Here is a 26,601-nt window from a genome sequence, read left to right as displayed (position 1 = left end):
CATCATGGATTCTGGGAGATGTAATCCAAAAGAGTAACTTTTCCAAGTTTTGATTTTTTACCTTTCTTTCTGGCAGTAAACACAACTTAACTCAGACTTGCTCATAAATAGTCATGCATAACCTTTTCTCTCACTATTTTATACTAATATATATATATATATAGAGAGAGAGAGAGAGAGAGAGAGCTACATAGCTACAACACTACCAAAATCAAAGCATTCTCCAAAAGATTTAAAGTTACAATTTTTGTGAGCATACAACAAATGGGAAAAAGAGGCCAATTTATTTTTGGAGCTGATACTAAAGCTTAATTACTAAGTAATTCCCAGGGCTCACTCAGTCAAATGAATGAGTGTGTGTGTGTGTGTGTACACACACAAACATACATACAAACTTGCAAATGCATGCATGCATGCAATATTACCAACAAAAACAGGCCTAAGAAATTTTAAAGAACAAAACTACTACTATCAAAATAGAAGCCACCCAAGATAATTTAGCATTAATTCACAAAGGATTTAGAGAAAACACTGTAAATTGTATGCCTACCATTTTATGGCTCCTCCATCAGCCTTTTTGTGAACCAAGGCTTTCCAGTATTCATGTGTAGATTTAATGATTTCAAACGCAAATGCCTATTTAAAAAGTGAAATTGAGAAGTGATTTTCTCTCCCATTTCAAAAAGGACAACAATGGGATGTCATTATCTCCAGGAAAACTGTACTTTCAACAATAGCTTGGAACATTCCAATTCAATTGCTTTGTGTGTGCAGCACTTGTGTGTGTGTGTGTGTGTGTGTGTGTCCACAGATTCAAAGCAACCCCATGAATTTCATAAAGTTTTCTGAAGAAAGGAATGCATATAGCCTACAGCACCTGGCATTTGTTGGCAGTGTCCAATCCAAGTATTAACTAGTGATGACCCTGCTTAGCTTCCCAAAACAGCTCTGGTACTTAAGGCATTTAGCCTAATTCAGTCTTTAAACCACTGCACTTAAAAAAAAAGGAATCTTCTAAAATTTGTTCTTACAAAAAAAATCCTAGAAAGCTTCCCAAAGTAGAATAAACACTTCCCCCATCATCCAAGAATGACAATGCATGTTTCATAATAATGGAACCTCTTGAGCAAAGCTATCTATCATGTAGGCCATGGGAACCAAACCATATTTGGGGAAAGGAGAGACTTTTTAGCATTCCTGTAACTGCTCTGAGAAGCCTTTCCAAGCCCATTCAAATAGAGAGCTAAGGAATTTAGTTCAGGCTTTGGCTCTGTTTTAGGCAAGCATTTCAGCATATGCTTAATTTTAGAATGCCAGCTGTTTTGGCTTCAGTAGTCTCCAAATCTCACTAAAACAGTTGGAAAGTGTCTAATTAAGGTCAACAGAAAAGCTGGGCAGGCAGCTAAAGCCAGGAGCATTTTTCCAAGGGGTGGGTGGAAAGGTAGGTTGGTGGCAGTTGTGATCATTGTTTTTCTAGAGGGATGAATTTTAGGGAAAGGAAAAAAGGAAAACTTTCATCAGACACTACAAGAAAATGCACTGCAAAGATTAAGACTTCTTCTTCCTCCAAAGGGAAGCCAGCACATATGTTTGTATGTTAAATGCTTCCCGTGGATCAATGGGGAGCAACTTATTGCCCTCTAGATATCACTGGACTACCATCCCCATCACTACTTACTACTGGCTATGATAACTAAAATCTATGGGAGCTACACTCCAGCAAAATATAGAGAAGTATTAACCCTGACATAGTTCTATATGGTACATGTGACAGAATCTGCAGCAATAATTCTATGCACGCTCAAAACAATTTGAAACCCACAACATAAAAGGCTTCCCCCTCCTTCAAAGCACATCTGGGTCTGGCTGAGGTAAACAGCCTGCCTCTTAAATGCTGCAATGACATCAGCCTTAAACTGGAAATAACCACAAGATCAGTAGACAAGTATAACAGATGTGGAAAATTGCTTTACTGTCCAAGAATGAAAGGAACATCTGAGTAGTCTTTTAAAAAATGCACTAGGCACTTGTTAAAGGAAAAGAGAGGGGTAGAATCTAAGCAAATGAGGAGGAATAAGTGCATTCATCATACTATTATTTTTTTTAAAAAAACCTCTCCTAGTAATATTGTGCCTTAGGGGTCACCCAAGTTGGAAATGACTTGAAGGTACACAACAACTTGTCCCACAATTTCTCAAGAACTAAACTGTAACCAGTCTTCTTCAGTAATTCTAAATTCTACAAGACTGTCAGTCTGTCATTCCTCATCTCCACCCCAGGTTATTGCTTCCCTTGCCCTCTAGACAGGATGAGCAACTTTCAGAAGGCAAGAGTCTCTTTAACCACAGAGCCTTTCCATTCAGCTGGAAACTGCATGGAAAGCCTCCACAGATAGACGTAAGTGATCACTGCACAGAGTAGGGCTGGCCTGTTCCATCTTGTGTTTAATCTACATGGCTTTAAAATGGCTAAAGAGCTGTGTTTAGTCTACTTGAGTTTAGAATAGCTAAAGAGTCTAAATCCATTCCAGTGGATATAGTGTGTTGGACTCTGATTCAAGCCATACTCACAGTAAATCCACAAAATCAATGTGCCTTTAAATACGACCATAAGTTAAACTGTTTTCAATAAGTATACTCCAACAATAGCCAGCATCCGATTAGCGACATATATAAGTGTCATTCAATCTTACATCTGCATATGCAATTCTTTGGTTGTTGTGGAGTCACCTAATCCACATCTTACAGGGATCACTGTGTTGCTCTGATAACCTCCTCCTAACAGCCATTCTGTCACTGGTGGAAAGTGGAGGAGATTATAGAAAAATCTGGCTGTTTCCATAGTCAGATGCAGACTGATGGTATATCTGCTGAGATCTCTGGAGATCCAGGTGGATCTCTGCCCAAGATGTCCTCAGTCTATGGCTGCTTATGGGAACACAACAGATTTCCGATCCTGCCTACTCTCCACAAGCCACAGAATGTCCATTGTGCTGGGCCTAATGAAGTTACACAGTGAGTCCTGGGGTGTTGCTTTGAGCTTCCTCTGAAGCTGAGAGAGTGTGACTTGCCCAAGGTCCCCTGATGACACAGCCATGAAATGGAGATGTTATCAAGTCACTAATGACTAGAATGATCACCAATGCAAATGTCTATGAGGTATCCCAGTTTTCTGGAACCTGATACCTATATTTCTCCACTCCTCTTCAGTCCAAAATCTCATAAAGGAATAAATCAAAAAGTAATTCTTAATAAATAACACTTTACCATCTGAACCAAAACATAATATGGTACACGTTGAGTATCCCTTATCCAGATTCCCAAAATCTGAAGTACTCCAAAAAATTTTGAGCTACAACATAAGTAGCGTAATATGTACTTGTAGTGTATTTGCAAGGACATGTGAAATGGCAGAAATCCACATCTCCCACCATTTCACACTTCCCACCATTTCACTATGTCTCTCTAGCCTTGTTATGGGGCTCGACAGACCGCCTGAAAATGGTGGACTGGAGGCTCTCTTTTTAACTCCGGAGGGATGCTGCAGCAGCCAAACCACATGGCATCCCTCCAGAGTAAAAAGAGCCTGCAAAAAGCAGGTTCTTTTTGTGGTGTGCTCTGCATACCATGACTGCGCCTGTTGCACATCCATGATGTGAGCATGGCACCCGGAGATGCGGACACTGCACCGCACTTGCATCATGCATGCGTGCCCCGTATGGACGGCACTGTGCAAAGACGGAGCGGACTACATGCTAGGGTTCCAGAGCGTGCAGATGCTGAGTGCTCTGGAACCCTAGAACTGGCCCCAGGCCGCCACAAACTGTATGTATAATGAGTCTTGAAGGCACACAGCATACACACACACATGTATATGCAAATACAGGTATTCCAACCTCCTCCCCCCCAAAAAATAAAAATAAAATCTGAAATACTGAACACTTCTGGTCCCAAGCATTTCGGATAAGGGATACACAATCTATATTATTATGTGGTTGTGTTAAAAGAGAATGTTCAGTGTATCACAATATTTGCATTCCAAGATCTTGCAAAAAGTGTCAAATTTTAAACTTTACTGAGGTCAGTTATGGCCCCAAATTTAGTTGGCTAAAAGGTACATCCAACAATGCAAGTATTTTTACACTCATGTAAGAAATATTACAGTTTTGAATACCATTACAAAATTCTCCCCCAAACGCCTGGATTTGGAGACTCTGATAAGATTTAATACTTTTAGTTCCACAGTAAAAGAAGCTACAATTTGGAACACTACATAGACATTGTTAAAGAACATTTGACTTATAGTATGTTTTTTCTCTTAAGTCTCCCACTTGCTGTCGTCTTGAATAAAATAACAGAATTCATTTTGAAACTGATGTTTCAGAGTACATTATTCAAAAACAACTATTAGTACAGTTTACCATCTTTAACAGTTCTTCACCTTGTCTTTAAATGTGCCATTGAAAGCAAACTGATTCTCTGGCTTTCCATCTGGGACTTTATATAATCTGAACCAGTTGACTGTAGCTTCAAGATAACCTGGTTTGAACTTTCTGACATCATCAATATCTGTGATGAATTAGAAAAATATAGACATATGCACAAATTAGTGTTGTGAACCAATTTACCCAGCCAACTCCAGCCTACCTATAAAATAGCAGATCTTGGATCTTAATTAATAATAATAAATAAATAATAAAAATTTTATTTTTATACCGCCCTTCCAAAGATCAGGGCGGTTAACAACATGATAAAAACAGTACAATATATAAAACATACATCAAAATTATATACAATACAATAAAAACAACATAAAAAACCCGTTAGCCAGTCTCCTTGCCAGTAAAGAGGAAGGGAGGCCTATTAGGACTTTAATCGGGGAATGCAGTATGGAAAAGGAAGGTTTTTAAGTCCCTTCTAAATTGGGCCAGGGAGGTGGCCGAGCGGAGCTCTGTGGGCAGCGTATTCCAAAGGGCCGGGGCGGTGATGGAAAACGTCTTCCTCGTAGTGGAGGTAAGCCTAGCCCCTGGAACTAAGTAGCCCCTAAGTAGTTGCTGCCCAGATGTTCTGAGGTTGCGGGACGGAATGTATGGGGAGAGGTGGTCCTTCAGGTATCCTGGGCCCAAGCCATTTAGAGCTTTATAGGTAATCACCAACACCTTATATTGTGCCCGGAAGCGAATAGGCAGCCAATGCAGATCTTTTAGCACCGATGTAATATGGCTGGCCCTGGAAGTACCAGTGACCAGCCTGGCTGCCATATTCTGTACCATTTGTAGCTTCCGGGTTTGGTATAAGGGTTGCCCCATGTAGAGTGCATTGCAGAAGTCCAATCTCGAGGTTACCAGAGCGTGTACCACAGTTTCAAGGTCCCTCTGGGCCAGGTATGGGCGCAGCTGGCGAATAAGCCGAAGCTGATAACAGGTGTTCTTGACCGTCGCATTCACCTGAGCAATCAGGTGAAGCGACGAGTCAAGAAACACCCCCAGACTGCGGACGGAGTCCTTCACAGGAAGCGTGACCCCGTTCAGGACAGGTGGAACCACCGCCATTCCTGGACCAGGGGAACCTATCACAAGTACCTCCGTTTTCTCTGGATTCAGCTTGAGTCGGCTTTCCCTCATCCAGCCCATTACTGACTCCAGGCACGCCACGAGAGGAGAGACGCCATCCTCAGTCACTGCATCAGTCAGAGACATAGAGAAAATAATTTGGGTGTCATCAGCGTACTGATAACCCCGCGCCCCATGTCTCCGGATGATCTCTCCCAGCGGTTTCATGTAAATGTTAAATAGCATGGGAGACAGAATGGCTCCTTGAGGGACCCCAGTTTTAAGGGCCCTCTCATCGGAGCACACGTCTCCCAGCTGCACCATCTGGGACCTCCCAGAGAGGTAGGAGCGGAACCACTGGAGCGCAGTGCCCCCGATTCCCACCTCTGCCAGGGGCCCCAGAAGGATACCATGGTCTATGGTATCGAAAGCCGCTGAGATGTCCAAGAGCTCCAACAGGGACACGCTTCCCCTGTCGATGCCCAGACGGAGATCATCGACCAAGGCGACCATGGCCGTCTCAACCCCGTAACCCGCCCGGAAGCCAGTTTGAAATGGGTCCAGATAATCCATTTCATCCAAGACCGCCTGAAGCTGGATTGCAACCGCCCTCTCGATCACCTTCCCCAAAAATGGCAGCAGCGAAACTGGCCGATAATTATTATGTACCAGGGGGTCGAGGGAGGGCTTTTTTAATAAAGGTTTTACAATGGCCAATTTTAGATCAGATGGAAATTGCCCTTCCCCCAAAGATGTATTAATAATCCGGCGTAACAATAAAGTTACTGCCGGTCCCCCCTGAGCTGCTAGCCATGAGGGACAGGGATCGAGAGAGCAGGTTGTCTTCCGAACACTTCTGAGGATCTTGACCACATCATCGGTACTTACCAACTCAAACCGATCCAGTTTAATGGAGTCCACGGAGGCTCTGGACGCCTCTACCCTAGGTTCTGCACAAATGTCGGCATTAAGACCTTCGCTTATCCGAGAGGTTTTATCTGCGAAGAAGTTATTAAATTGGTCACAGCAGGCCTTAGAAGGTTCAAGGATCTGGTTCGGGGCGGGAGGGAGCTGAGTCAGCTCCCTGACCACCCTGAACAACTCTGCTGGACGCAACTCCGCGGACGCAACACGAGCACCATAGAACGAGTTCTTAGCTGCTCGTATCGCCTCTCCGTAGTCCTCTAACAGTTGGTCTAGGAGAGCCTTGTCGTCTAAGCGAAGGTGTTTCCGCCAACGGCACTCTAGCCGTTGCAGTTCCCGCTTCCTTGCCCGGAGATCTTCCGTATACCAGGGCTTACGCTTGGAAGCGGGCCTGAGAGGGCGCTTGGGAGCGATACTGTGTATAGCCCTAGAGAGACCAGTATTCCAAATACCAGTCAGGGCATCAACAGAATCGCCGTCACTTCCAACCATGTAACCCTCTAAAGCTTCCTGGAACCTTTTGGGTTCCATCAGCCTTCGAGGGTGGACCATCCTAATAGGTCCACCACCCCCGGGGGGGATCTGGGTAGAGACCTTGATTTTTGCCTCCACCAGGAAGTGATCCGTCCATGACAGGGGGGAAATATTAGTTATTTCCGCCCACGGATTTTCCGCATCCGAACAGAAGACCAAATCAAGAGTATTACCCGCAAAATGCGTAGGACCCAAAATCAGATGGGACAGGCCCATGGCCGCCATGGTATCCATGAATTCCCAAGCCGCACCGGGTGGAACATAGCTGGCCGTGAGGGAGATGTTGAAGTCACCCAGGACAAGTAGCCTGGGCGTCTCCAGCATCAGCTCAGCGACCAGCTGTGTCAGCTCGTTAAGGGAGTCCGTTAGTGCACGGGGTGGCCGATACACTAACAGAATCCCTAGACTGTCCCTAGCCTTTAGGGTCAGGTAAATACACTCGATATAGGACGTCTGTCGGATGTGGTTCCTGGTGAGGGACAAGGTGTTCCTATGTATCAAGGCCACAAACCCCCCCCGCCCACCTAACCTGGGCTGGTCCTTCACCGAGAACCCAGCAGGCAGGGCCTGAGCCCACACAGCGTCTCCTTCAGGCCCAAGCCAGGTCTCGGTAATGCAAGCCAGATCGCAGCTATGATCCTCCAACAAATCATGGAGGATGTGGGACTTGTTGTTAATCGATCTGGCATTGCACAGGAGCAGCAACAGGGTTTGTGGCACGGTTGGAGTGACCCTCAGGTCCCTTAGGTTGGGAGGGGGACAGGAAGGGGAGATAGATATGATGCATCGATCTCGCCTTCCCCTGGAACGCATGTCCCTTCTCCCACCGCCATACCTCCCCCTGCCCCACACTACCTCAATGGGAGCTCCGCTCGTAATGATGTTATCCCCCCCTCCCCAGCCCATGCATCCCCCGCGTCCATAACCTCCCCCACCCTTCTCCAGCAATTGCAAGAGCAGAGGTTAGCCACCTCAGGCATCCTCTGCTCTATGGCTAACACACAGCCTCCCTAAGCCCTATAAAAGCTGCGCAGCTGCGCAGCTGCGCGGTGGTAGCGCTGCGCAGTCCCCTTTCCAGTCCATGGGCGGCTCTCCCGGGGCAGTGCGCAGATGCGCACCTCCGACACCCCGGGAGGAAGCCGCCCGGCAGAACGCGGCTCTGGCAGCGGTGGTCCGGTGAGGAGGCAGAGGGGGCGTGGCAGGAAGGCCCGGTCGCCCAGCTTTATGCGCACCGCTCCCACCGGTGCGCCTCTTCCTCGCCTTCCCCCCAGGTGTCCCTTAAAGTGCCCTTACTCCGGCAGCTGCAAACGCCGAGGCCAAAACAACAGAGTCCTGCAGCAGTCCCCTTTCCAGTCCGTGGGCGGCTCTCCCGGGGCGGTGCGCAGATGTGCACCTCCGACACCCCGGGAGGAAGCTGCCCAGCAGAACGCGGCTCTGGCAGCGGTGGTCCGGTGAGGAGGCAGAGGGGGCGCATTTCATTTCATACATTTCATAGGCAGCAAAGGTATCTTTCATCTCTGTGTTCATAGCTGATACAGCCAATTCATCACATATGCCAAACTTCTGGTGACAAGCCCCATCACACTTATGTAGCCTGGTCCTCAGATGGCAGAATTGCAGTCCCCCACCAGAGCCATACTTAAAAGATTTATGGGCTTGAAAGAATCCACCAAAGCTTGTTTTTCATTGGTAGAGCCTTTAGGGGACCAGAGCATGGGTAGGTAACTGTGAAAGGCTAGGGGGCTGAATTAAGCTGTCCCCCAGTCCTTAGACAACCACCCCCACTACTACTCCTAAAAGAAATAATCAAAAAATGTGTCCCCAACCATCTTCTGGGGGGGGGGGCATTTTCATCATGTTTTGGGGTCTTCCACAGCTATTTCAGGTCTAGAAAGAGACCCTTTTATAGCAGTAGAAAGTAAGTTCCTTACTGTTTCAAAAAAAAGTTTTCTTCTGATTCTAAATTGGCCCAGTCCCTCGCTAAATATAGTGGATATGTCCCCCACAGTTGCGAGGGCATTTGGGGACAAAAACAGTTAGGGGTTGGAAAAGACTCCTGGTGGGGTCAAGAGACCCCCAAATATGATAGAAATATACTCCACATAACCCTATACAGACATTTTAAGAGTATTTGGGGCATTTTTGACCCCTGAGAGGGTCCTAGTGGCCACAAAAATTGCCATCAATGGCCACTTTCCTCACCATTAGTCTAGAGTTGCCTACATACCATAAGGAAACAGAGACCTTATGGTGTTATCACAGCAACTGTGTCATGTTCTAGAAACTGTTCAGTGCATTTAACCGAATCTTGATTATGTACATTGATTTCATGACTAAGCATTAGGGATATAAGTACAGTACAACCCCCATATCCACAGGACTGGTACCTGCAGTTTCACTTATCCTCCTCTGAAAATATACATCTCTCTAGGCATCTGGAGATCCTTCAGCACATCTCTATGCTCAACTTTAATAGGAAATATAGGGTACACTATTTTCCACAATTTTCAATATAAGTCTGAGAGCATATCCTGCGTGGATGAGAAGGGTTGTACCATAATTTCTTACACCAATGGATTTTGAAAGGCACAACTCCATTTATCTCATTTGCCAGGCCTTTGATCAACAGCATAGGCTTATGGAATGTGACCCAAGAATTAGACAACAGTGTTTCCCTCATGTAAAAATTGTCCATTGTTTTTGAAACACTAAAGGCAAATAATTTCCATCACCACAAAAGAATCAACACACATGCAGAACAGTCACTCTTTGCATCAGGGATTAGCAATGAACAGTTTGTAGGTTACATATGTGTCTCTACTTATTCCTGGGTCCTCATCCCACACCACTGCTGGACAAGAAGACATGTTTGTGTGTGCCAAAAATGAAAAATCATGTTCCTAGAAGTCTGTAGAAAAGATGACTCTCCTATATAGCCAGGCATGCCCTTTTAAAAAAAAAACAACCAAGTAAGCTTCTAGTCACTTTTAGGGAGGAAATATATAAAAGACAAACATTTTTGCTCTATTACATTGTTGGGGGGACTTTAAAACTGGCCTCCTGACTCACCAAAGTTATCTACATTTGCTTGTACTACAACAAAATAGCTGCTGGTACTATAGTAAATTGTATGGCAAGCAGGGCAGAATTGGACAGCCATGCTTCACCATCCCAGATACTAGATCATAACAAAAAGTAGGAAGGTGAACTCCTAAGGTTGTACAAAATCAAGTATTTTATTTGTCCAACATACTTTAAACAGTGAAGCTCAGTAGAGTGAGGAACCTGTTCTGGGTTTTAATCTGAATTTAAATGCTAATGTCCAAGGTACTGAACTCTATCTCCAAATTAGGTTCATCACTTTACAGTTCAAACTAAAACACAGAGTGGATTCATTCTGACACTGGAGCCACCAGCTTCCACTGATTTTAAAACACACTTCTCCAAAAGCACTTAAAAACTCATCACTGGATTCTCTGGTGTGCTCTATAACTAAATGGATCATACTAGCTACAGGGCTGGATGTCACTGCTTTCAACACTACAGTTAAAGCCAAGCAAAAGGAACAAGCTGCCAGTTATACCACAGGAAGCCCAAGATGGTTTTGTTGACTTGGCATGGAAGCTCACTAGAACAAAATATGTGCAAATGTGTGCCAAACATTCATGGCAATGACTGCTCAGTGCTTGCCAAAAAGCATGAGGGATGCTTTACACATGACTGCAAAAAAGGATGCTTCATCCCTTAACATCATGTTTGAGGCAGCAGGGGCACAAGTCTAACACAACAGGTATTCATGCAGCAAGGAGCTGTGGTTTTCCGTGATTTCCTGGGAACTGTACAAGTGCCACAAACATGAGTGTTCATAAAAAAGCATGTGCAGAAAGCAAGAAATTCTGTTTCTGGCATCTCCAGTTAAAAAGATCCCTAGGTACGACAACTGGGAAGTCTTTGACAGCTGAGAGAAAGAAGCAGTGATTAGAGACAGCAAAATTCCCATCAAGATAGCCTCAAGGGAGAGGGCCTCAGAGGAGGTTTCTACACACCAACTATCATGGGAACAAATGGGGAACCCCTGTGGGCCACATCTGGTGGCCAGAGGATCCTCTCCTCTAAAATTGCGAGACTGAGCTGGATGGACCAGTGGTTTGATTTGGTACAAGGCAGCACCATCTGTTTCTAATTAACACATGAAGCTGCTTCAAGCCACTGGGAAACAAAACCTTACTGTATTGAAACTTGTACCAACAGAAAATGTACATAAGCAGTTATTTTTTTCTCCCATGCAACAGATACATGCTCTTGTTTCCCCGTTCTCTCAGCCAATTTAAGGCAAGCATCCTTAAAACGTCTGTGGAAGAAGACACATGTTTTTAATGACAACTTATAAACACCCACAGGAAGCAGCAGCCTCAGTCCATATTAAGACATTTACTGTCCATTTGCAGCTGGGGGTTGAGGGGGAGGGAGACCTCACACATGAAAAATATTAATGTTTTCCCCAAATCATTAGAAAGCATTCACCAACTCCCTTGTTAATCTATAGATAAAATGCACTCACCTGCCCAGAGTTTCGAAGTAATAAATCACAGTAATGATGCGTGGTTTATTTGTCTCTGAAAAAAACTGTGTGGAGTGCAAGTGGCAAGGGAGGCAGCATGGCATAGTGGTTTGAGTGGTGCACTAAGACTCTGGAAACCAAGATTTGATTCCCCACATGGACATGAAACCCACTGGGTGATCTTGGGCAAGTCACATGCTCTTGACCTCAGAGGAAAGCAAAGGTAAACCTCCTCTGATCTTGCCAAGAAAACCCCATGATAGGTTTTCCTTATGCTTTGGGGTCACCGTAATTTGGAAATGACTTGAAGGCACATCACCACAACAACAACAACAACAACAACAACAACAACAACAACAAAAAGCAGGTGGCTGCAATGTTAAATTGAGTATGAATATTAGAGCCAGCAATGTTAAATTAGGATTGCAGAGGCATGAGTTCATACCCTTTCAGGGTCATGAAGACTTGTGTGCAACTTTGGCCCACAGTCTATTTCTCAGCCTTACCAGGATTCAGTGTGAGCCTGCGGCAAGGAAAAGCATTTGAGGTATACTTTCCCACCCACAGTGTAATGACACATTACTTTTCAAACAGACTAATGGGAACAAATTACTTTTGAAACCTTAGACTTCACATACTTTTAAGTAACTTTCCATGTTCTGCATTCACATGTGGGAGGAAAACCAAGAGGCAAGCAATAACCTTATTGGCTAAGGTTGCTCAACTGAAAAACTGGTTACATACTTCAAAAGGGCATTTAATTATAATGCCTCACTTATCATATGTTTCTCCCAATCTTCTTCCAAAGAGCTTAGGCTGATGAACGTACATTTATTCTATTTTATCCTCACAACATACCAATGATGCATGTTTAAGCAAAGAAATGGTGGTTGGCCCAAGGTTGCAGTGCACTTGATGGTTAAGGGAGAATTCTAACCTGGGTTTCCACAGCCTAGACCTAATACTACAGTTTGCAGGTAGGCAACCTTTGCCATTAACCCTAATTTCAAAAGCCCTCTACAAGAAGTCCAGCGTGACTAGATGTCCTCATTTTTCAGGACATGTTGTACATTTCAACCTTTTGTCCAGGAGGAGATTCAAAATGTCTTCCACTCTGAGCATGACTAAGAAGCATGAATTTATATTTAGATTAATATTTTTAGCTTTTATTTTGTAACACCTTCAATTTTTCTTGAACATCCTACATTTGTGATGCCTTGTCCTCCTTTGTGGTTACCCTGATCAGGTCAGACCTTTGGCAAGGACAGTATTACTCTCCCCTAGCAGCCTGTCGAATCAGGAAAAGAGAAAGGCACAAGGAAGGCGTTACCCACCCACTTTTGATTCTGGCCAAACCCACCACTAACTTTTGGCCCTGCCCACGATCAACATTCACTAACAATAAATTATTCAGTCTTTGATATAAAAAACAAGTTCTTCATTTATGAAGAAAAGTAATCTCTTTTGGTCTTACAGCTGCATCAAATATGCAAGGAGAGCAGGGTATAGAATATGTAGTCTTCCACTTATTTCTGCTACACTAGAATGCATACAGGGATTTCTAGCCTAGATTTCTTCTGAACATCTAAATTTTTTGTCAAATAGGAAACTTCTGGCAGTGGACACCTTATTGTTTGGAAACCCACTACTTCATGGGAAGATTGTACAGTGGGCCTTTGGGTGTTTGATTCCAAGACTCCCCATGGATAGCAAAATCTGTGGATGCTGAAGTGCTTTTAAATATAATGGCATAGTAAAATGATGTCTCTTACATAAATGGCAAAATCAAGGATTGTTTTTTGGAATTTATATATATTTTCGTGTAATACACATTTTCAAGCCGTGTATAGTTGAATCTTTGGATGCAGTATCCATGGATATGGAGGGCTGACTGTACTATGTGCTCACCTGAATGAAAAAGTAGCTTTAGTATTTATTTGTTTCAAATATTTGTAAATCACTTTTCTGTATGCCATGAAAATATACTACAAAAATAGAACAGGGACAAAACATTATTTTAAAACAGACAAAAACTGTTTTTAAAAGCCAAAGGCATGTAACAAAACAGTTCCAATTTGATGGGGCTGTCAGAAGCTCAACAGAGAATAGAACCAGTCTGAGAAAGAGATAGTTGTCTGAAGTTCTTCATTCAAATACTGTAACTAATTTAGTCCTAAATCATCTTGAAGAAACACATGTGTAAAGGATGTTCAAAGTCCTTTCTAGAGGATGCCAGGTGCCCTTTGGGCACTGGCTCAAGTTCTTGTCAGAGGCATAGTTACAACTGTGAGCTACAGCTTTCTCAGCACTTGAAGCAGAAGAGTGCACTAGGCAGAGATCCAATTTAAACAAGCATTTATTCAAAGACAAAATTAAGTCATGAATAAAAAAACAGAGAAATTCAACAAGCATTGGTCAGATATTTATTGGTTACAATGAAAAAAGCTGTTGGAAGCCCACCACACTTGTACAAATAACTAAGAAAGTTCAAGTGGGATCATTTGGAGATCCTGGTATGAGATGTGGGTTTTTTTAAAGGGACTACATTACTTTCACAGGCTAAAAATGTGGTTTTCCAAGTACATGTTTATTTTTATCTTTTCCTAACCAAAGTGTTGCATTTTCTAATTCTACATACAACTAAACATCTATGTGTTACATTTAAAAAGAACATAAATACATTTTGTATGCACATGTGTGCATGTCTTCAAGTCACCTGACAATTTATGACAACCTCACAAGTTTCACGTGGGTTTCTGAGGTAAGGAATGTTTAGATGTGGTTTGACATTGCTTCCTCTGAAGTACAGCCTACCATCTGCATCCACAGACCTGGTATTCTTTGGTGATCCCCTATCCAAGTACTGACCTTGCTTAGCTCTCAAGGTCTCAAGGTGGTGCCTTTTGGGGTATTTAGGATTTTTCTCCAAATGTTATTACAAACAATTACTAAGTGGCTAGCACTGGGCTCAGAAATCAGTCTGTAAATGGAAACCTTTGAGAATAATGTCATTTCCCACTAGCTCCTACAATGAATATCTAGTTAACTGGCATGAATATAAATAAATGGTGTGGTTTTGGTCTGGAAAATGAGTGAAGCAGTCAGGAGGATTTTTTTCCAGGTGGGTTTAATTTTATAAAAAACAGTATCTCTAAAGAGCATGGGTGGAGATGTAATGGAGGTTGGAGGGCCATTTCTGGCACCCTCAACCCTGAGTGTGCCACACCATATCACCATAAATGGGAAAGTGCCAGACGTATGGGAAGGGAGAACCATGTGGACAACAAACCAAACAAGTTCCCCCCTTACTACAGGGGAACAACACTAATAATATGAGTAAGAGCTTAGGTACTCTCTTAGTCAAGGTCTTTATGAAGTATATTTATTCTTTTAAGGATTTAAATTTCTGGGAATGGGACAAACATTCTTACTAGAATGATAAGATCTTGTTAAGAAGATAAATATTGAGGATTGGAACTCCACTACTCCCCTACTCAGTTTAATGAGAATGTGGAGTTCTGCTTTAGAGTTCAGATTTTCCATATGCTTTATACTAGTAATGTCACTATGATTATAATAGTGTAGTGTTTTGAAAGTTGGACTGTGACTCTGGAGACCAGGGCTCAATACCCTATTCAGGCATGGAAACCAACTGGGTCACCATGAGCAAGTCACACACTTGTAGCCCCAGGAAACCCACAATATGCTTGCCTTAGGGTCAACACAAGTTAAAGGCACAAAATAGCAATATAATTTTTAGAAGGTCGTACAAATATTTCCTGGCCAAAATGTGTAGTTTTTAGAATAAAACATATAGTTACGCATGCTGAGACTCTGTCTCTCTTTTACACCCAGCTAGCATTTAAGCCAGGCTGACTGCAATCAACCTGGCTTAAAATTTAAAAAATTAAAATTAACTTTACAAGTGCTTCATAGCTGCACAGAATTCAAGTGACCCAATTCCCTGAAAATGATACCACCTGTTAAATTAGCAATGCTTTACTCTGGAAACGTTTACCCAGATATTTTTTCTGTTACACAGCTTTTTTTCCAAAGCCTCTTGTAATATTTTCTGCTCTTCTCCTCACTAACAACATAGATCCAGATGTGAGTGAAACCACAAAAGTGAAAATTAAAATTTGGAATTGGTGTTTGAGCCACCTGTCTTCCAAACTGACTGCTTGATTTCTCAACGTGGAATTCATCCATTGTTAAATTTGGCAGCAAAGGTAAATGTTCACAAAACATGTAGTGTTCCTCCTTCAAGGTACAGCTGGAAATGTTGCAAGAAGGGCCCTATGTCAGCAAGGCATGACAGCAAATCCTCTCTCACTTTCTCCCAACAGCCACCATTACTAGTAACTTGTAACAGGCTTATTCTCCTTGAATTTGTCTAATGCTTTTTAAAGAAATCTAAGTTGGTCTGCCAGTTCCAAATCCCATGGAAACAAATTTTGTAGATGAACTATGTATTATTCCTATTGTCTGTCTTGGATCTCCCATTAAATCAGCTTCATTTGATCTTTTCTGATTTTGATATTATGAAAGGGTAAAAACCTTTCTCTCTACCCAGTTTCTCTGTAACATGAAAAACCAATAATGATATCCCTCCACTGAAAAATTCTGGGAGGTCTAAACCAAAAGGGTACATTTCCCATGCTATGATAAAAAATACAATGGATGTTTAGACAGACAATGTCACATAATTAAAAAAATTAGTTAATAGTTTATGTTACTCATTCATATACACTCAGATTGCACATGGCAACCCATACAAAATCTATTCAGGAAATCTAAACTAGTTCTGAACATCTTTAATTGTCAGCATTCCCTAACCTCCTAAAACTCTGTCCATTACAAACACATGCAAGCTGAGAAATCTATGGGCCTGCACAGACGGGCCAAAATAAAACCGCCTTGGATCACTTTGGAGGTATGCTGTTTAAATGATGCATGTGTCCTAAGAGTCCGGACGTTGCGCCAAAGCCACGCTCCAGTCCTTAGGACTGGAGCGTGGCTTTGGCGCCGCTTCCAGACTCTTAGAATGCATGCATCACTTAAACAGCATACCTCCAAAGTGACCCAAAGCAACTTTGTTTTGGCCTGTCTGTACAGGGCCTATATTAGCAATCCTCAGCACTTTCAGAGTACCATTTACACCCCTGAAAGTGCCAAAAAGAAAAACTGGTGACAAGTTAAAACAAATTAGGTTTGTAGTCCAGGTGAAAAGGATAATTTAATAGAGGGTTAAAATACTTGCCATGGATGTTTTGGGATTCTGGGTCATCCACACTGATTGCAATGATCTTCCAGTCAGTTTCACCTTCATCAATAAGACCTAGAAGTCCAAGGACTTTCACCTGAATGACCTCACCAACTGTATGAACCTGAAAGCACAGAAAATTTCTGAACTAAGAAACATGTACTTTTCTCATTTATATTAAAATCCATATGATGTAGTGATTCTAGAGTGTTGGACTGAGACATGGAAAATCCCATTGAGCCATGAAACTCACTGTGGACTCTTCTGCACAAGCACTATTCTCGCAACAGTCGAGCAAGCAATAATATTACAGGGGGAGGGGGCACTGACACCATGTCAATGGCAATTGCACAATTGCCCCGGGAATGACATTTCACACCTTATTGCCAGGTCATTCACAGGTTTTCCCGATGACTGAAAATGAATAGTTTGGGGACAGGGCATCTACGGGTTGAATGTGGTAGCATACAATAAATTTCATCAAAACCACTTCCCAGTGAAATAATGGGTTGAAAGCCGCATGTAGTAAAGTCATGTGATATTCAGCCAGGCAAACTTTCTCATTCCTGCCTCAGAGGATTGTTGAGGATAAAAGGGAGAAACAGAACCATGTACACCACCATGAGGTCACTGGAGGACAGGTGGAATATAACGATAATTAGATGGTGGTGGTGATGATAGTTGCCTTCCAACCAAATAAACTTATAAACTGCTTCTACTGGATATTTTTCTGTTAGTTTCCAACAAGGGCTTTGCTATTTGGGCCTAAAGGCACTAGATCCTGTCTTATCTCGGAAGCTAGGCAGGGTCAGTCCTGGCTAGTACTTGGATAAGAAACCAACAAATACCAGGTGCTATAGGCTAAAGTTCAGAGGAAGGAACTGACCAAACCACCAAAAGTGCCAAGAAATGAAACATTGAGCCTTATTACATGGAGGTTTTTGCAGCTTTTTGCAGCTCAGAACCGACGTGACTGCAGGTCCAACGATGCGAATTCACACAATAACGTGATGTGTTATCACACGCGATTCCTTTCTATGGGGGCTCCTTCCATGGCACTTCCGCAGTGATTCCAAAGTGACCCCTCATTTTGGTGAAATCAGTAACAAGCGAATTCACAGAAATCACTTCCAAGATCACTTCGATTTCACTCTGAATTGGTCTGGTGTGGAATGCAACATTGCTTCTGCTCTGGTACACCACCGCAAACCCCCCAGGCTGCAAATTTCCCATGATGCAGCACTGCAATTTCCTTTCGGTGGTCCTTTCACTTTCAGGGCAACTTTCAGGGCAATTCATTTTTTGGGAATATATATATGTGTGGATATGCGTGAATGTGAATATACAGATATGAATGCATATCTATCTATTTATCTATCTATCTATATGTGTGTTGAAATTGCTGAAATGGAAGGGAAAATAAAAAAGGGGGATGAAAAAGACACAGAAATATTCAGGAGGCAAATATTCATGCAATCACGCAATTACACGAAACAGGGAACAAGAACTTGCGCCCCTTTTCACCCCAGAAACGTACAAGGTCACGATGCGTTCAGACCCCCACTGAGCATGTGCAAGGGTGCTGATTTGAATCGTTGAATCCCACCAGTGTGGTAATACAATTTGCACTCACTCTGCTTTGCTTGAATCTGCATCACGTGACTTGCCTTGGATTCGATTCCTCCTCGATTTGGAAGGGCAATGGAAGGGCAACCAGGTGTGATAAAACATTCACATTATAACATGAATTCGCATAGCTGAACCAGGAGTCACCCTGGATTTGAGCTGCAAAAACCTCTGTGTCATAAGCACCATTAAATGAATGTCCCGAATAAATCTTGGTAATAATTGAGGCAGACCTGAGAACCAATTTCACAGACATCAATAGGATCGTTGTCCCCACAGCATCCTGTATTGTCATCTTTATGATTGGGATCTTCCCAAGTCTGTTGCAGGAAAAGAAAAAAGAAAAAGAAAAGATCAAAAAATTAAGATAATTGTTTTCCTTGTTATTAATCTGAACAGATTACTGAAACTTTGAGGGCCAAGAGCCAGGTCCCTTGTATGGTTTTAGTGACTATAATCCCCCTTAAGAGAGCCAATGTGGGGTAGTGGTTTGAGCACTGGGCTGTGTCTCTGGAGTACAGAGTTCAAATTCCCATGTAACCATGGAAAGACACTGGGTGACCTTGGGCAATTCATACTTGCTCACCCTCAGAGGAAGACAAAGGCAAACTCCCTCTGAACAAATCTTGCCAAGAAAACCCTGTGATAAGGTTGGTCTAGGGTTGCTGTAAATCCAAAATGACTTGAAGGCACATAACAACAACAACAATAACATAATCCCCTGGCATCACCACTGCATAGTAAAGGTTCAGTTTATTTGTAGGAGATGTGAAAATCCTGGGGACTCCAAAAGTTATTTATTTGCACCTCTCAGTATTCTCCACCATTGGTTATCCTGACCAGGGCTAATGTGGAGGGTCACATATTTTCCATGCATTTCTTTCTTTCTTTCTTTCAATGGTATTTACATATCTCCCAAACTGATACACAACTACAATGCTAAATGTCATGGTGCCATCCCATGGTTTCTTGGGATTGGCAGATTAGGGATGGGTATTTAAAATTCTCAGTCTAGTGTCTCACCAAAGTGCAATGCAGGATGCCAGTACTACTTTTTAAAAAGATCCTTGAGGTAGCTGGAATGGCAAGCTTATCTGCCTTCGCCTTTTTTTCTGTTCTGCTGTCACACACGTTCACTTAAGGATTCTGGAGGCAGCTATTATTTACCTTGCTTGTTGTAAGAAGGCACACACAGTTGCAGGAGGACTGGTTAGAGCAGAATCCCATTCTTTCCCAACTTAAGCTTTGTTGGATTTTTTACTACAGATATCTGTGGCAACTCAACACTGTAAATATATGCATTAACAACTCTGCTTTACTGCTTTGCTAATGATGCTGTTGCCAAAAAGCAAAGGGCAAGAAGAAAAAGAGGGACTGGCAGTATAACAAAACTTTGTAAAAAGGAACCTCTTTTCCAGAGCCTTTGTGAACTAAGGTTTGTATGGGGGGGCATAGTTATTTACCCATGGTCTACAACAATCCTGGATGACTTGCATTTCCAAATGACAGAGAGAGCAGTCACATTACACTGACGGAATCTCCTTTTCTCCCACCATGAGCCTGAACTCAAGGCTTTTTGATAGCACAAAAACAAGCTGCATGCCTGATTTTTCCAGAAACATATGTTTGAGTTATAAACACAGATTCATATAAAAATTTATGGACAATATTGCTATAATGTCTCCCCAGCCCCATCACAGCAGTGTACCAAATGCTATTGCCTTCCTTGTAACTGTTTTGCATTCATAAAATACACAGGATTTATGAGGGGACTTTGCTGAGGAGACAGAAAAACTTTCTTGGTTTTGACAGGCAAAAACAAAAGTGATGTTACCTGAGGAAAGGCCCCATAATTCCAAATATAGCCCTTGTGAGGAAAGATATTTGCCACGTATCGCAGCTTGCCTTTCTTTACGTCTTGCTTAATGGGATTCAATGGCTCCTCTGTGGCAATCTGAGCATGTTGCAAAACAAAAAGTGGGGATCCAGGAGGAGAGAAGATTACTGCAAAATGGCTCAACGAATTATTCCCATGACGAACAACTCAACAAAGCTTCATGCTTTATATTTAAACTTGCCTCATCTCCAAAGGTGGAGTAAAAGAGGGCAAATAACTTAGAACACTTTGGACATTTGTAAATGATAAAACCGTAATGTATCTGGAAATACAAAAGTCCCTTGACACTGTGGCCTGACAAGACACAACATCAAGTGCAAATATGAGCGCAATTTTAAAATGCAAATAGCTGTAAAGAGATGGCAGACAGGCTGATAATTATGGAGACCATAATAAATATGGAAGGGCAGAGTGGGATTTCCTCCCAATTCAAATAGCAGCTCTAAAGGATTGGTTTTCATCAGGATCACAATAGAAGAGGAAACAGTTAAAAACTCCTCTATCCTGCTTGCTGAGATCCTGATAATTAAGTCCCAGCAGCAGCTGCTACTTACCTTTTTAAAAAAAAACACTCAATTTATATATTAATTGAAATATTTATCTCCCACTCCCATCTAGACATCTCAGGGCACGTTACAGACAATAAAATAACCCAAACCATTATAAAACAATTCAGAGTAATTTGACAGGCTAAAACAATGGACTGAGATCCAAAACCCAAGAGATAACAGCCAAGCCACGGTTAATGGGCCCTAAAAGCAAAGAGATGTTTTTGAAATTAGCACAAAGACAAAAGGAGACCAATGTCAGTGCCAAATAACCTCCAAGGGAAGGGCATGTTACATACAAAAATTCATTTAACATCTAGTTTGGCCTCAGGAGTCTATATCAAGTTATAATTACTGTTGCTTACCACTCACACTCTACTTGCATGTCAATGACAAAATCCAAGTCGCCACCCTCAAGTAGCATCAATGTTTCTGCTTTATCTAATGATATCACTTGTGATAAGATGTAAGAGCGCCCTCCATATGGGCATTAATACACAGAAGGGAAACAGATGGTTTCTCCACAATACCCATGCATTCAAGATGTCTGAAAGAGCTTTGCAACATTTAGATATCCCTTTCAAATTCGGTGTTGAATACACAGATGTTACAACATGGTAGCAATGCAGAGGAGTCAGGCCTGCTTTGCTTTTCTCTCCTCCATGAGTTGGTTCTGTACATACAACTGTCATCTGAACACTCATACTGTCTCTTTTCCAAGCAAATATGAATTAATCCAGGCTGTAAGAGCATCCCCATCTTATGAATAAATGGAGCATTCCAGGCAGCAAAAAGGAATAAGGCCTTTGTGGTGACTGCTCCTTTATTGTGAAATGTGCTTCCTAAAAGAGCCCATAGGGCCCACTCTGTTGTACTTATAAGAATGGCTGCTTTTGGAACAAACTTTTCTTAGCAAGATTACTGCATTTATCCAGAGAAACAAGAGAGGTTTCAACCTATTAAGGGGGAACTGTGTGGTTTACATGAGTAAAGATATTCAGGGGCAAAAAAAAAACCCTTAAGGGAGCAGGAACAATAACACTGCACAAAGCAGGCCTTCGATGAGGACTGGGCTGACCTAGTGAAAACAGTACACTAAGTATTCAATGAGGAAAAAAAGACAATGGAATGAACCATCCTTAAAAGAGGGCATGCTTGGAAGGCTATCATCCTGTACACATGTTGGCTGGTAGCTTCCATGTCAACAGTTTTAATCCAAATTTTGAAGGAGCTGAGCCTCAATGTAAGTTCAGCTCCTTTGACAGCTTTGTTACATCTGGACTAACATCTGGAATGGATATGCCATCCAGCTGACAATGGAATCACCTGAGGCTACTGTTACACACGGCACCATTTTGTTATAGTCTCGCTCATTCTCAATAGTGCTCAGGTCAGTTTAGAAGGAAAATAGGGATGGCCCTCACCAAAAAAAAGGTAATGGTTTCTACATACTTAGAGCCTAGCCGTGTTACCAAAGCTGTGAAATTACAGCAAATGAATATACCATCTGACAGCAACCTGTTATCTATAAAGCAACATGAAGAAGTTGAGTATATAGACTGCACAAGGCTCTCAGGGCTGTTTCTGTGGCCCCTTCAGTGTCCATAAAAAAAATTGGCCCCACGTACGTTTCCAAAATTCTCTAGAGGGCATGACAGGGATATTTTGCTATATTTATGGTTCCCTGGTCTGCTTTAGGGCAGGACTGCTTTCCAACAAAAAGTGATTTTGAAGGTGACTTTCATGTTGCTTCCTGTTGTTAAAAGGGGCTTCTCTTGGACCTAACCAAGCTCAGAGAAGGCCAACAATATGCTTCCCATGCCTCCTAAAGGACTTTTGAGCAATGTTTGAAGAGGGTTAGAGGGTTGGGGACTTTGGAGCTTTTAATTGGATTTTTTAAATTGTATGTTATTCTATTGCTGTAATCCACTTTGATTCCTTTGAGAAAAAGCAGAATATAAATATTATTATTATTATTATTATTATTATCATTATCATTATCATTATTACTGGGGAAGCCAATGCAGCCCTCTAACCCTTGACAGTTGCCCACCCCATTATAGAGTGACAATAGTACATGAACCTGGAGACTATGGATAGGACGGAGATGACAGGACAGGGGGAAGATAGAAAGGAACCAGAAACTTGAGCATGAGAGTTTACCTGTGTAATCTATACCTGTAAGAGCGCTGAGACACAGATCACTGTGTGTCAACTGAACACAGCTGGAGTGGTGATTCTGATCTCAGTTTTATAAACACTCCAGAAGCTTCTGATATTGAACTCCTGTTGGAAATAGAGTCCAGGACCTGGATGGTCCCTGAACAATCTGGAAGATCTATGAGAGGTGTAGCCATAAAACCAAGAGTCTATATGCTGCCTACACCATGGTTTTGAACCCTGAGCTGGAAGACTTCTCTGAGGTGCTGAGGGTATGTTGTTTTGCTGAACATCCCACTGTTTGCAATCTGTTTTAAGAGTTCTGGTTACACATTTTTGATGCTACCTCCATTTTAGCATTTGTCCAGCGAGGCACTTCGACAATCATGTTAAAGATGATCTTCAAACAAAGAAAAAAGGAACAAATCAGATTGGAAAATGAAACAAAAGCATATTAAAACAGGCAATGAAAATGGCACAGATCCTCTTTAGGACTGATAAGAGGCATCAAACTGTTTCCTAGCTAACAATGGCATACCAGCTGAGAAAGCTGCATCTGACTGCAATTATGGAAGAAAAAGGTAGAATCTGTTGAACAAAGAGGTAGCTGGGGAATTCCCAAAATCATTTTGCTAGCCAGATTTTCTACAGTGCTGGGGTCAGGGTTGAGCCACAAGCAGCTGTAAGAGTGGAAAACAAAAAGTGAGGGAGTCACTAAAAATGGATAGGTGAGAGGGGGAGAATAAGTGTCAAGACCTACACTAAAGTCTCTTTCATGTTATTTAATTATAGCACTTTGATATCACTTTAACTGCCATGGCTCCATCTTAAAATATTCTGGGATTTGTAGTTCTGTGAAATATTTGGAATTCTGTGCCACAGGGTTCGACAGTCTCACCAAACTACAGATTCCAGGATGCTATTGAATACAGCTATAACATTGAAAATAATATCAAAGTGCTATAATGATGTAGTGTAAAAAAGACATAATAGAATTTGGTTGTAGTTACTTGTAACAAGCTATTCTTTTTTTCTTTTTCTTTTTTCTTTTTTGGAGGGGTGTTAAGAAGAGCAATACAAAATTACATCCCAAAAGTTACTTTTAGTTGGAATGAATGAGAAATAGTAGGAGATGCTGTCCAAGAATGTCTGAACAGCCCCAGCTTACCCAGCCTGTTTTAAAGCCTGTATGAAATAAATATCTTGGCTACATGAAGGGGAAGGGGGAGAAATCAACTGAGAATAGTGAAGACCTCCCTTCTCTAGCTGGCTCCCTTCACCCTGCAGATGAAGACCTGATTTCCACTTGCAAAAGAAAAGATCCTTTGATAAGGCCATTGGGATAGTGTCTGGAAGAGGCCGCTGTGAACTGGCATGTAAGTCACTTAGAATGAATGAGCCTGGTTCTCAGTCATGCTTATGGAAGTATGTGGCCAAGTTCTATTAATGGAAAACTATTTCAGTGAACATCTTTTGTCTTCCTTATAATTCTTTCTCTAGCAGTTTAGTTGCTTATGCTTATCCTTCATCAGAAAAGCCTATAGTACTAGCCTTGTACCCTTCCTTTGGTAAAATGGATGGCAGAACTGCTTTCAAGCCTTGGCATTTATATCTTGAAGGATTTGGCAAAGTTGGGAAAGTTACTTTTTTAGAAAACAGCAACCAGAAGCCTCCGTCATCATGGCCAGTGGCCATTCTGGTGACAGAATCCTGAAGCTTTAGTCCAAAAACATAACTTTTTAAAACATTTTCTTATGGAAATATGATTCAAATGCCCAGCAAGAGTGGTAGATTTTGGTGATGTTTTTGAATTTTTAAATGGGAATTCACCATGTAGGTGCAAGGAACAGAAAATATCAAAAAACCTCTTTGACCTCTAGACCGTTCACATGACTCTACCAAGAACTACCAAGAACAAGGAACTAAATAAAGCAGAGCTCTTCAACACTCAGCTGTTCTGAGTTTTAAAATATGTCCCCCCCCCCTACCATGTTGCAACCCAACAAATCAAACACTGCACAGTAAACAATCTTTCTGTGATCATACCTCATTTCCAGTAGTCCTTGATCTCTTTGCAGGAATCTCCGTATCCTGTCCAGGAAAAGATAAAAAGCACTGTACAGTTGGCCCTCATCATTTGCAGCTTTTGGGGATTTGATTATTTGTGGATTTCATTTATGTGCTCTCTCTAGGAATCTCTAGGTCATCCAGCAATGCTCTTCTGGAAGCTGACCAGAGTCGCAGTGGAGGACCCAGAAATTCCTAGAGAAAACACATCTCTGGGCATCTGTAGGTCTTTCAACATGATTCTATGGTTAACTTTCAGCAGATGTTGACCACAGAGGGCCAGAGCAGATAGGCAGGAAAAAGGAGCTCAATTCTGGGTTTTCTGAATGCGGGTCAAAATCCTGCTGTCTGCACAGCCTGCTCTGAAGGCAGGCCAAACACCCATGGGCAGGCGCACCATGCAGTGCCAGGCCATGCCACTGTGTTATTTGTCTCGCTTCCCCACCATGTATGTGCACCAATGCACGAATATATCACCTGTGACCACCAATTAAATGCCCCCTTTCCCCCACTTCACTTGATACCCCCTTGTGGGACTGTCTGGTGTGTGTTTGTTGTAATTACATCCATTGTAATATTCGCAACTTGCCATGTTTGTTATACAGTTGTGTTATGGGTTGTGTGACAGCTCAGTGGTACAGCTGGCCACGCGTGCACAGGCACACTCGAACACCCCATATTGTAAACAATGGCACTGGCGGCTGGTTCCAGGGTACATGCTCCAGACTGCTTCCATACACTCCCTTGCTTTACTGCATTCCTGCAATGGTGCCACACTGTTTATATGCCGGTGCAGTGATGTACATTTTCTATGTTAAGTCAGAGTATCAGAGCTTCTTTTCACTCAGGTTTTTAGATGCTTCTAGAATCCTTTACTGAGCATACATGAACACCAAAACAGAGAGAAAAGAGAAAACGAGATACACCCACCGCACCAGCTAACACACCCGCATATTAAAGAAGCATACATCTATACGTTTGGCTACCAAAATGGAAATCATAAGAAAAGTGGATGTTGGTGAAGGAAAACATAATTTCTGGATGCATTTTGGAAGACATTTTCAAGCAGTCTCGGGAATGTTTCAAATGCTTTTTGTTTGAAAGGTTCAACTCACCGGTGACTTCATTTCCAATGGTAGTTTGTGCATATTGTTAGTTTTCAATAAAAAAAAATGCTGAAACATACAGAATTGCTCTTTTTTGTGTAGTGTAGAAACCTATCCCTATTTTTTTCTACTTATTTCTGGTACCACATTTTCTGTTAAAGAAGTCATCTCCAGGATCTATTTTGTTCATGGAGATATACCTGTAATATGTTCCAGGACTTATTAATCTGTTTTAAACATGATTGAAGGCTGATATAAAAATGTTATAAAGAAGTGAATAAGGCTCTCAAAGCCATATGCTTCCTTGTAGCCTGTAGAAATAAACAGCTGCCTCCTACTCATGAATGCAAGAAGCTTTATGCAA

The 26,601-nt window shown here is 42.2% G+C and overlaps 1 protein-coding gene across 1 annotated transcript in view; it reads right to left on the bottom strand.

The window, feature by feature from the left end:
* PPA2 (inorganic pyrophosphatase 2) overlaps positions 1–26,601 on the bottom strand; it is a 44,015-nt gene that overhangs the window by 9,302 nt on the left and 8,112 nt on the right. The window contains exons 3-9 of the mRNA XM_042467674.1: positions 25,111–25,155; positions 23,411–23,464; positions 20,294–20,413; positions 18,693–18,779; positions 16,831–16,957; positions 4,441–4,568; positions 551–636 (exon numbers count right to left, since the gene is read on the bottom strand). Of these exons, the coding sequence (XP_042323608.1) occupies positions 551–636; positions 4,441–4,568; positions 16,831–16,957; positions 18,693–18,779; positions 20,294–20,413; positions 23,411–23,464; positions 25,111–25,155 (647 nt within the window). The remainder of the gene's footprint in view (positions 1–550; positions 637–4,440; positions 4,569–16,830; positions 16,958–18,692; positions 18,780–20,293; positions 20,414–23,410; positions 23,465–25,110; positions 25,156–26,601) is intronic.

Source organism: Sceloporus undulatus, chromosome 5, assembly GCF_019175285.1.
Source record: "Sceloporus undulatus isolate JIND9_A2432 ecotype Alabama chromosome 5, SceUnd_v1.1, whole genome shotgun sequence".
Taxonomy (NCBI): domain Eukaryota; kingdom Metazoa; phylum Chordata; class Lepidosauria; order Squamata; family Phrynosomatidae; genus Sceloporus; species Sceloporus undulatus.
Note: the sequence above shows the minus strand (reverse complement) of the source record. Positions and strands in the feature narration are given on the sequence as shown.